Source organism: Ambystoma mexicanum, chromosome 12 (assembly GCF_040938575.1).
Source record: "Ambystoma mexicanum isolate Mex_15411 chromosome 12, UKY_AmexF1_1, whole genome shotgun sequence".
Classification (NCBI taxonomy): Eukaryota; Metazoa; Chordata; class Amphibia; order Caudata; family Ambystomatidae; genus Ambystoma; species Ambystoma mexicanum.
The window spans coordinates 831,562,697-831,575,044 of NC_090936.1; the positions used below are offsets into that span (position 1 = coordinate 831,562,697).

A 12,348-nucleotide genomic window follows, 5' to 3' on the forward strand; every position below is an offset into this window, starting at 1 on the left:
CATTGTCCATGCAACAAACTTATATCACTATTTCTTTAACTTGCGGTTCCACACTTTCAAAAGAATAAAACATGACAGATTTGCAAAATCGGCCTTTAAGGTGAAGGCAAGCGTCCCCACACAGCACGATCCTCCCCGCAATGAGAGACAATGAAGGACTCTCCCAAAATGGGAATAAGGCCAAGACAGAGTGCGGGTGAGCGTAAATGGGAGTTTATCAATCAGAATAGGGCATGCAAAGGACTCTGCAAACTCCGAGAGCGCTCTGTCTGACAATCGCAAAGACAGGCGTATATATTTACAAAAAACGTCAGAAGAACCTACACACTATAGGGGGCACAAGTTCATGGCATGAGGGGACGCCCAAAGGAGCCACAGTCCTCACCTGGGGAGAAAGCGTAGGCGAGGGGGGGTCTTCTTGGACCAGTCCTCCCCTACAAAGGTCCTTTCTGATGCTCCTTGCGCATGTTTGCTGCAATCCCGTCCAGTACTCCAGACTGCAGCCGCAAGCACATTTTATTTCCCCATTTCAACCTAGAGCTTCAGCCATGCCGCATACCCCAATAAGTAACTCAGAGTAGGCATTCATCCTTTCCGAGGGCCAGGCCCATTGTCCATGTCCATGCACCAAACTTATATCACTATTTTTTGTGCTTACATTTGGACATTTTGGAAAAATAAAACACTACAGATTTACAAAACCATGCTTTCAGGTCTTTGCTGATGCTCCTCGTACAGGTTCAATCTCTGACAAACTTGCCTGCTGCCTTCTTCAAAGGCAATATAGACTCTGCATCCGCTCCAAGAAAAGAGTCTACATTCAAGCCTGCATATCTGCGGCATCTAACAACAGGGCCAAGCTTTTTAAAGTCTGCAAGGAGCTGACCAAACCTACTGCAGCCACATCCTCTAATGCACCCACCCACGCACTTTGCTCTGCACTGGCCACACATTTGACAACCAAAACAGAGGACATAATGTCCGTTCTCTCTTCAGCTCCCCTCCTGCACCAACATTTCCTGGGCCACCATCGGCCGCCCCTATCCCTGCCCCTCTTCTCACCTCCCTCTCCCCCATCACACCTGATGAGGTCCTTAGACTAGTCCGGTATATGCAAGCCTCTTCCAAACAGGTGGACTCCTGCCCCTCCAAAACCATCAAGGACAATATTGACACTCTTGCTCCAGCCTTGGCTGACCTCTACAACCTCTCTTTTGCCACTGGAGTTTTCCCGCTCTCCTCTCAAGCACTCTCTTGTGCACCCTCTGCATCAAAAACCCTCAGCCGACCCGTCTATTCTGGCAAATTATTGCTGATCTCCATCACCCCTTTCCTGGGAAAACTCCTGGAGAAGCTGGCAAACACCCAACTTACCCTCCTAACTGAATCTGTTGGTTGTCTCCATGACCACCAGTCTGGCTTTAGAGCATCCAGAGGCACGGAAACTGCTCTTCTGAACAATAGTGAAGTCCTGCTCTCAAATCTGTAACTGTCCCTTTGTCCTCATTCTTCTTGATTTCTCTTCTGCTTTCGATACAGTAAACCACAACATCCTGATAACCCGTCTCTGTGATACCCTGGCCATCAAAGATCAAGCTCTGGCATGGCTTGCACGCTTTCTCTCTGACCGGCCCTCCAAGGTGGAACTTGGGTCCTGTCTCTCCTCTATCACTCTCTCTTCCTGTGGTGCCCCCCCAGGGATCTAACCGATCCCTCTGGCTCTTCAGTATCTACATGGCCCCCTTGGCCCACAGGGTCTCTACCTTTACCCCTAACTTTCAGTGTTATGTGGATGACACGCAGCTCTCTTTCATGCTCCCCTCAGCCTCCTCCTCCTCCTCCTCCTCCTCCTTCGCTCATCCATGACTGTCTATCCGCAATTCAGTCCTGGTGTGCTGCTAACGATCTCTGCCTGAACGCCAATAAGACAGTGATAGTCCTCATTGGCACACCTGCTCCCGCTTCCCCACTCCAGCACTGGCCGGCCTCCCTTGGCCCTGTGCCCTCACCTACCAATGAGGCAAGAAACCTTGGGGTCATCATTCGACTCCACTCTCCTCACAACACAGACATCTCCAAAAAGTCCCACTACCAACTGCACCTCCTCATGGGTATTCTACCTTTTCTCAATTTCCCCAGAGGCTCACCAGATTGAGAGCTGTGGTTCTCTCTAGGCTGGACTATTGCAACATCCTCTTCCTCAATCTTCCTACTTCCACTCTCTTTCCTCTACAACTCATACAGAACTGCAAGACTTATCATTGGCTTCAAGCCCAGGGACCGCCTCTCTCTGGCGCTGAAATCCCTCCACTGGCTCCCCATGGCTGCAAGGATAAAGTTCAAGACCTTCGGCATAATCCACAAGGTTTTCTGGGGCCAGGGTCCTCACTATCTACAATGCTGTATTCCGAAATAATCTCCTTCTAGAGGCCTGCACTCGTCCTGCTCCAACTCTCTGCGGGTGAGCCGCTTTCACAAACAGAGATTTGGGGATAGATCTTTATCCTCTGCAGGTGCCTCCTTCTGGAACAGCCCCCCTGCCTCTCTCCGTCTTGAGCCAGAGCACCTTAAGTTCCGGAAACTCCTCAAGACCTCCCTCTTCTCTTCCTCCTTCTCTCTCCCTCTCCCCTGCTAACCTCCGTTCTTTTTCTCTCCACCCTCCTTCATCCTTCCCCTCCCTACTCTAGTCAGTTTTTTGCTAACTGGTTGCCTCGTTCACCTCCAGAGCCTTGCAGGTCCCAGGCCCCCCTGCTATTTGTTGCACTTGCCTCCGGGCCACTGCACTAGGTACAGCATTACTGCACTTTTCAGCATGCGCTCCATAACGGAGGCAACCTCTCTGCACTTAACCCAGGACCCTGTTGGACGTAAGCGTTTGTTCCCCCTCTTCCTTGCTCCTTTGTTTGTACCAATGCATGACCTAAATGTACTAGGACAAGTAAATTAGTCTGTCCTGTCCTCCCCGCCTTCTTTCTATCCCCCTCCCTAGGTTTGTTGCAACTTAACACTTAAAGCACTTGCACCAGGAGAAAGGTTGTCAGGCCTAGTATACTAGTGTTTCTGTTTAGATCATTCAGAAACTTCAAAGCCTAAGAATGATTACTGTATTCTCTTGTACCCTTCCCACCTTGAAGCGCTTAGAAGCACTCCACCTGTGTATAAGCGCTGTATAAATAAACAATTACAATTTAGTACAGCACTTCAGGCTGTAGCCGCAAGCAAAATATTTCTTCCCATTAAATCCTAGGGTTCGGCCATGCTGCAATAATTAAATCAAAGTACACGATTATCAAGTAATTGCAGGGCCGTAGAATGGGTAGATCACTGCGCTTCGTCTAGTACTTTAAACAGATCACCCTGCTGCTGGTGATGGGGTTCTTTTGTGAAGGTGCCCTTCCTTCTTCAAGTGTTAAGTTTGGAATAGGAGAGTGGGCCATGTTCACCTCAGCACTGGGTTATTCAATAAGTAATTGTTGTCATAATAAAGCAGTCTTGAAAACCATTATTGATGCTATATTTATTGTTAGAACTCAGCCGACATGTAATTCAACTCTCTACAGTCTTTCTCAAGGCATGTGGATTGTAGACCAGTCAGTGCTGTAAGGTTGTGGAAATGAGCCCAGCATCCAATGCCAATATCTTGTCCCACTATGGACACAAATAAGGGTGGGTAATGATTTCCAATGGTGGCCTGGTGACCACGAGGGCACCTGGTTTGCCGTGCTTGGTAATTATCTGCCGATTATCATTGTCTCGGAGTGCATGCAGCGATAGTCAGGGCGAACTGTTCATGCAATGCTGTGCAGCACAGACAGAATTTTAGCCACAGCCAAAATGTATTTTCCCATACAAATCCATATCCCAATTTGAAAAACCTCACCACATAGCCATTCCCTGGTGGCCATGTCCACTTTAACCCCATTTCCAGTCCCTCGTGGTGATGGCCAGTAGCCAGATTATCCGAGGCATGGCCTTTGGCCATGACTCCGACAATCTGGCCACTGGCACCGGCTATACCTCAGTCACCTATGGTATATCACTATTTTTTGTACCTACATTATGACACTTTCCAAAAAATAAAACACAGACACATTTGCAAAACCATGCTTTCAAGTCCTTGCCAATGCTCCTTGCACAACTTTCCTGCAAATCCATCCTTTTTGTTTTAAAAAAAAAAGTGTCTAAATGTACATACATACAATAGTCATATAACTTTGCTCCTAGTTGACAAAATCCATTCTGACTTTGCAGAAAAATTCAGGGTTTGGTCTACAATCTTTCTATAATCTTTCGTACACATTCAACAAACGGCAACAAAGTTATAACCCAACTAAAAATGTTGAAACCCCCCCTCTGATTTTGCTCCCTCTTCACAAAATCGGACCAAACTTTCTAAAAACATTCAAATCTGGGTATTAAATCTTTTTGCAAACTTTTGTGCAGATTCAAGAAACGGCACCGAATTTATAAGCCTTTCAAATATTTTGGGATCCCCTTTAATTTTTTTCCCTCAAGGAAAAATAGCACCAACCTTTGTAGAACCATTCAAGGTCACGTCTAGAATAATATCACAAGATTACATACAGGAGTGGCGACAAAGTTATACCCATCCAGAAAATGCTTTTCACCAACCCCGTAATGCAAAAATATGCATGAATGGCTCGAACATCTCAGATGTTTGTGAACATTACAGGGATGTCCCGAACTGTTTGTGAACTTTCAAGGTGGAGAACCGCCCATTTTTTATGGCCATATCCCATCCCATCCTCATCACCCCATACCTCCCCAGAGATTGTTTCATTAGATTGACAAATGCAATGCTGTGTTGTTTAATATGATTTTACTGCGATGTTCGTTGACAACGGGCACTGTGCGCAAATCCAACATGGTGGGCGTTTCCCAAAAATCTGACGCACCTCACGCTTTTCACCATCCAATCAGCATGCGCGTCCGATTTCAATTATCCCACATTATCTAAACACATTCCCCTAAACACGTGACCTACTACATTGCCACTATGAAACTTAGGAGTTGATTAACTCCCAGGTACATTGTTACCATAATAAATTTCTTTAACAAGTAAAATATTCTTGACCATGACATGATGTGCACCCCTCTGTCGGCTCATGATCAAAGTGTGAATAGTAAGGTCAACTCAGCTTTGATAATACAATGGCCCTTCTAATTATACCAGATAGTTTGGTACACATAAACAACTCACTAATCTTGCAGATAAATGTATTGGCATTACCAATGCTCCATTCATCCCAAATCACGGTACAGTCCTAGCATGCCTTGCCCCTCCTCTCACTGACAACTCATATGCACATGAATGACGAGATTGGGGCAAAACTCGTATGTCTGAATTTCACATATTTATTCGTCCCTAGAGTGCTGAGTCCACAGTTAAAATAGGATTACCACTCTTTGGGTGAGGGCAGTAGTGCTCTGAATCTTCACCAAGCCTCTTGGCATCACCGAGCCCCAGGCCCTGCTCACATGAATGTAACCTTCAATGGAACATCCTTCCTCCCTGGACCCAACATTCCTTTCCCAGCTCCTCAGAGCTCTGCAGCTTGACTGAATTAACTGTTATCGACACAGCGCAGCTGCCTGTGACCCTGACATCAGAACTTCTGTCTGGGGGGGAAGGAAAGGGGACTTATCTCAGGATTAACTGGACAGAGCCACAGTTACATGTTGAAGTTGTTTCTCATACTTTCAAAAACACATCCTGTAACATGCCCTAAAATCCAACATGGTGGAACCCTTTCTACCTTAGCCCCAGGACCTTGCATTTACGACAACACTTCTCTGACTCCATCTCATATGCCAACCTATGTCATCTACCTACTCACACATCCCTTCAAACTTAACACCATAGACTACTGCTAAATGATACATCACCCTATCTTGAACTACTGCAACCGCAACATGAATACATTGTTACTCTTTCTATATGGTGTTTCTAAAATGTGTCAAAGCTAACTACAAATGGGTACATGTGCATTCTGCTGCACCCAATGAGAACTGCTAGCATTAGGATGCCTGCTAATATATTTTATATTTTTTGCAGTCCAAATCTCTTAGCCTGACTAGGACGTTGCCCTTGTATCCCAACAATCACAAAGAGGATAGTGGTGCCTGAACACCAGGTCACCCCAGTCCCATTCCACAGCCTCAAGCAAAGGATTCCGTCACACACACACTGTTGACATACATTCTGACAGTAAAGGCTTAGCAGCCTAAATTGTGCATATTTCTAGCATTTTAATGTATGTTATGGCAGCATGAATATGACCAATATTTAATGTGATAAACAATTGCTGTTTGATGAATGATTATTTACATTGACCTCCCTGGTTTACACTGAACCTGTTTTTGTTCCTTTCAGGACTAAGGTGAAACCTTCCTAAGGAAACATTGGGAAGGAGGTGTTTTTAATGTTCTTCATTCATATCAAAATTGCATTTGGACTGGCTATCCCACATTATAATTTTGGTCGGTTGAGCTTTTCGAATAGATCCTGTCAGATATGTTATCTGGATTAAAGAACGAGAATGAGGCTGAGTCTGGAGAAGGTTTGACAACAGGAGTGAAAGTTGGTAAAACAGTGTTTTGAGATTACTTATTTTGTTTAAACTACAGCATTTCCCATGAGACGCTGGGCAGGTAATAAATGAAGGGAAGCATATATAATGCGTGCCACCATGCTTTTAAAAGAATCAAAACATTCCTATTCAAGCATTCTAGAAAATGTTTGTTGTTGAACATTTTGGTGTCACCACCTATTTGATCATCACATAGATTATTATAACAAACACATTTAATTACCTGCTTTAAGGCATGCCAAGGGCCTGTTTTCAAGATGATTTCTGCACTTAAAGGAGGCAGTTTGTGGGCAGCAGAGCTCTTCCGTGGCCTACTTTTTGTCATTACTTTCTTTCTTTGGTTTTCACTCAAAACTCTAGACCACGGGATGCAGTTTTTCATCCATTCCAGCCGCTTCTCTTCGATGTGATCTGGAAGCAGATGCTGGCGGGGATAATCATTTTCTTTAATTTCTGGAATTTCTGTACCATGACTAACATTATCAAGTGGTGCCACATCATTGCAATTGATTTCTTCCTGCCTGAAAGACTGGCCTTTAGACAGAGCTTTGTTGATGGGCTGGCCATCTACAGCTTCTTGTATATGCCAAGTTTCCATGGTTTGGGTATTATAAGAGATTGCAAGTTCGCTGCCTTTTGTGACATGACCCTTAATTTTAGGGCCAATTTCTACATCTCTGTCCTGTGTTTTTAGTGTATGCCGCAACAACTTTGTTACTCTATCTTTCATTTCTGCAGAGTTTTCTTGATGTGCACTGTTTTTTTGTGATGCTTTTGACTGCTGTTCAGTGCTTTCACTCACTATACTCAACTGTTCTTTCTTGTCACACCGTTTTGATATTACTTCATTTATTTCTTCTTTTCCTTTCCGGTGGTCCTTTTCTAGTTCGCTTTCAATAACTGGCTCTTCTCGACACACTTCAGGCCCTTTGTCCAGCTCATGACCTCCATCAGTTTCTGAGAATGACTTATTTACTTGCGTTTTGCTTTTTTTTCCTTCCAAATTGTTCCGAGCGGTTTTCTCTTTTTGCTTCCTCTCTTCAATTTGCTTCTGTTCTTCAAGCTTAAGTTGTTTCTCTCTTTCAAGTCTCTGCTTTTCTGCTTCTTTCTTCTTTTCATATTCCTGGCGACGCATTTCCAGCTTAATACATTCATTCTTTTTTATTTCTTGGAGTAATTTGCTCTCCTCTTCCTCTTTCAGTTTTCTCTCTTCTTCTTTTTGCTTTTTCTCCTCAAGTTGTCGTTTAATTTTTGCTTTCAACGCTTTCCTTTCCTCATCCATTTTTTTCTGCAGTTCTTTTTTCTTTCTATTTTCTTCTGTTAGTGTCTTTATTCTGGGAGAAAATTTTCTGTAGACCAGAAAACCTCTAAACCTTGCTTGGATTTTGGTTGCTGCTTTACACTGCAATGCTTGTTTAATTTGCCTTTCTTTCTCCTTCTGCTCTTCAAATATCTTCTTTTCTTCATGCATTATTTGTTGCAATCGATTTATCAATTCCTAGGCAAAAGGAACAGGAATATTTGAATAGAGAATGTTCAGTTGATCAAGAAAAAATGATATGCATCATTTGAATATAACAAAATAACAAATTATTTGTTCAAATTCAGCTCACAGAATAAAACTTGCTAAATATTAATTGAAAAATTGTTGTAGGTCTTTAGGATTTCAAGTACAAATGTCACGTGATTTGCAATTTCATCATTAATAAAAACACAAGCACAATGATCACCTCAAAAGAAAGAAAAACAGAACTTCTAAATGAGATTTTAAGCCCATAAATTAGCATGAATAAAGTACTGCGCTGCCAGTGCTGCTTAAGACTTTCGGTGTCTGTCACTTGCTCAGTAGCCCTGACAAACTTGAGGTGGCCTGATATACCTCTAGCAAGAGCTGGAGCTAACTCAGGCACCCCACCGGAAACATTTTATGGACTCCATGGAATGGGGATTATCCTACCGTTGCCGGCACCTGTAATATGCTGGAATTTCCAGCATATCAGCTGCCAGTAACGTTAAGTGCTTTAGCCGGTACCCCACCCGATTTAGTGGCGGGATACCGGTAAACTTGTAATGAGGCACATAACTTTTCAGTCAATATTTTTCAATAGATACCACTTGTGATGAGTCCCCCAAGCTCCCCATCTTAACTTGTGATGGAATTGAGCCACTAGTTAATGGAGTGGTCCGGCAGCCATCTGATGTGTCACCCAGAGGATGGATGAGGAGCGATCCTGTCAGCCCACTGTCCCCACAGGGAGACATCCTCTCCTCAAGTACAACCTGATGTATTCTAAACTCTGGGTCCTCCAATTCCCAGAATACATCATCCAGTAACAGGCTAGTTGATGGACAGGAGTACATAAATAGATGAGTTGCTGATGACACTACGTGAATCCACAGAGTTTGCAAACCAAGATGAGTGGACTTACTTGACCATAACCAGACTCAGGTGGGACATGCCAAACATACACTTGAGACTCCACATTGCAGGATACGTTGTATTCACAAGAAGAGGCTGCAGAAGGCAACAGAGACGCTAAACACCATAAGGGACTTTCCAATATGACATTGCACACTGGACTCCTAGGAGACTTCACAGTCCCTATTAAACCCCAATAGCAAAGTTAAGACTCTAGAAAGGAATAACCAATCCTGGGGAGAGATACAAGAGTCTGCTTATAACAATCAATTTTTGAAAATATTCTGCATCCTCATGGGTAAGAAAGAGGCTAGGAAACGTCAGTCAGTGATGTTGATTGGGAGGAAACAGATGTGTTCTCCTACAATACCTTATTACAAGGGAAGATCTCCAAGGACCAGAAAGCTGAGGGAACGGTTGCCGGCAAGAAGCAGTCCCAGAAGAAAACACTGGAAGGTTTAACCCGGAAGAAGGGAACTCAGTATCTGAAGATTGAGACAGTCGTTACCTGGTAAATGGTAGCCCAGGGCTGGAGAGCCTAGAGTGGAAAACCTTAAGGCAGGAGCAAACTAAGCCCTGGGGAGAAAGGCTTGCCATTCTGTGACCATAAACTGTGTAAAGAAATCAAGAAGCAAGACACAGACAACAGATTCAAAGTTCAAACAAAAGTGTTAAATGTCAGGATGGTTGAAAGCGTAACTTGCCTTAAACTAAGGTGGGATTTCCCTACCTAAAAATACTAAGGAAAGTCTGAGTCAAAGAGTTCAACTTAAAAGTCTGTCTGTGTCCAAAACCTATACTTGCCCTCTCAACTAAATCTAAACAATGGCCCTCATTAGAGGTTGGCAGTAACCCGCTGGTGCTACTGGAGGCTTGCCGCCAACCCTGTATTACCGCTACCGCCATCTGACATCCCGGTGCTACCGGGATATCATAATAGGAGGCGGTACGGTAAGTTCCCATTCCCATGGAGTCCAACTGGACTCCATGGGAGTGGGAACCCTGAAGCACTGGCACTGTTAACTGGGCTGGTGCTTCAGTGAAAAACCTGCCGGTAGGGGCCTGTGATCCCGGCAGGTCAGGCATGTTGGTAGTTCAGTGCCCCTACCGTCAGACTCACAGTGACCCGGTCCAGTAGAGGTGCCAGTAACTTGTTACCAGCACAAAGGTGTCAGTAACTTGTTACCAGCACCTTTATTACTGGACTGGGTCACATGTAATGAGGCCCAATGTGTAGGGATGTTAGCAATAAAATAAATAGTGTTCCAAACAAAGTTCTTCCAGCTCTTGGCTTACTTTTTAGCTCCCCTCCTTCAAGTTCAAGAAAGTTTCCCACAACCTCATGGATCCCTTCCCAACGTTCAAAACAGTTCCACAAAACATTGGGGTTCCCTTCCCCAAGTCCAAGACAGTTCCGCAAAACATTGGGGTTCCCTTCCCCAAGTTCAAAACAGTCTGCTGAAACTTATTCACAACGGTTCCAGATCAACTTTATCCTTCTTCAGGTTTCTTAATGACTTTCTCTTACTTTGCTTTAGCAACTTCCTTAGCTTTCACAATAAGGGTTGCCTGGTCTAGGCGCAGTTGTCAGACCAAGCGTTCCACCCACTACAAGTTGCGGAACCAGGAACCCTAGGCTTTCCAGCCCACACAGGTTCTTCCATATTCGTGCCTGTGTGAAGGCTCACATTTGCTTGGCATCTCCTTATTCACCATTTGGCTTACCACCGTGTGTCACCTCTCCTTTGCCATTCTTTGGCGCTGCCCCACTGTATTAATGCATATAAGTTTACTTCAGAGTGGCTTTGTTTCCTCGCCACTTTGCTTTCAGGTTCTTTCACATTTTTCTATACTTTCAGAGTTCTGTATTCCATATGGTTCTTGCTTTGCATTCACAATAGGCAATATCTGAAGTTCAAATATTCTTGTCATCAGATCATGGCAATGCTAAAAGCTTTCATTTTATTCAGTATTCAATATATTTTATCTTTTACTTTGCTGCTTGCACATTGCATTGTCCTTAACTTCCTCCCAACCCGTAGCTTCGGGTTGATTGTATTGTGCACATGCTTTTACGTTCACTCGGCATTCACTTCTGTTTCCCCACAACTCCCAGGAGAGTCCCGGCTCGAATGACTCTCCCTCCTCACTCACCAGACTTAAGCGTCTCTCCTCCGGGCAGCTGTGCTTCTTGTCTCAGCTCCGCCTGCACATCCTTCTGCAACCGCGAGCCCCCCTCCCACTTCACTCTCTCTCGGTATCCCACCGGCAGCTCCACTTTCTCCTTGTGGAAGATGTTGGGAGTTGGCTTCTCTCTGCCGCTCATGCTGTGCAACTACAGCCACCAGCAGCTCTGCTTTCTCTACGCAGATGCTGGCGGGTGCTTTGGCTTCTCTCTTCTGTGTCCACAGCTCCTGCTGCGTAGCTCCGGCATCAAGGTTCCCCCTCTTGTGTCCATTTCATGGCCTGCCTGGTCCTGGGCTCTAGAGTTGCCTGGGGTCATCTGCCGGCTTACTGGCTCACCTGCAGGACCCACCACGGCTGTCTCCTTGCATTCAGGATTCCCTGCTGGTCTCTTTGCTGTTGACAGGTTACAGGTGTGAGTCCCAAATTGGGTGGTAATTAGTAAAGCAGTTGGGACATGTCTGACCTTTACAATACTCTGCAGGCCTCCTCCTGGTGTCAGTACTAGAGTGGAGAAATGACTTACTAGTGTTCACTACTCTTAGTTGCCTCGTCCTCGTCCCAGTACAATAGTAGGTTAAATGATGGAAAATGTGGGGAGATGTGTTACAATAGCCCATAAAGGGTGGGGGAGGGTTGGGTTGGTCTTCATAAGGGAAAGGGGAATACCATGTCACATTATTAACCCTCCGCTCTTTCACTCTCTTTCTGTGGCTTCTGGATTTATAATATTTTCTGATGTAACCTTGGCCAAGGGGTAAGAATATCCCATAAAGGCTTCTTGAATTTCTGATTCATTATGGAATGGGAAGGGCGAGTACTGTGTCTCCCTCAGGGATGTCCTCGCCCGAAGGATCCTCCACCCAGGTGATACTCCCTTGCTTCTCCGCCCCAGGGTCAGGATCCAAACACTATGACCTTTCATGGCCGCCTGAGAAGAGGACCCATTTGGAGTAGATGTGAGGATGCCATCAGGTTTCTCACACGTGGTAAAGAACTTTGGGGACCACCTGCGACCCCAAGGAAAAGCGAGAGTGAAGCCAATACATGTGGCAGGAGGGTAACAATGTTAGCTACCTAAAAGGGATGTCCAATGAGGAGGGGTAGAAATACCCATTCGCATCCTATAAATGA

General features: G+C 44.9%; 1 protein-coding gene across 2 annotated transcripts in view; it reads right to left on the minus strand.

Moving 5' to 3' along the window:
* The window catches only part of LRRIQ1 (leucine rich repeats and IQ motif containing 1), a 2,234,608-nt gene that overhangs the window by 1,781,356 nt on the left and 440,904 nt on the right, over positions 1 to 12,348 (minus strand). For both annotated transcript variants that reach the window (XM_069629324.1, XM_069629323.1), the window contains exon 7: positions 6,835 to 8,109. In XM_069629324.1, the coding sequence (XP_069485425.1) occupies positions 6,835 to 8,109 (1,275 nt within the window). The remainder of the gene's footprint in view (positions 1 to 6,834; positions 8,110 to 12,348) is intronic.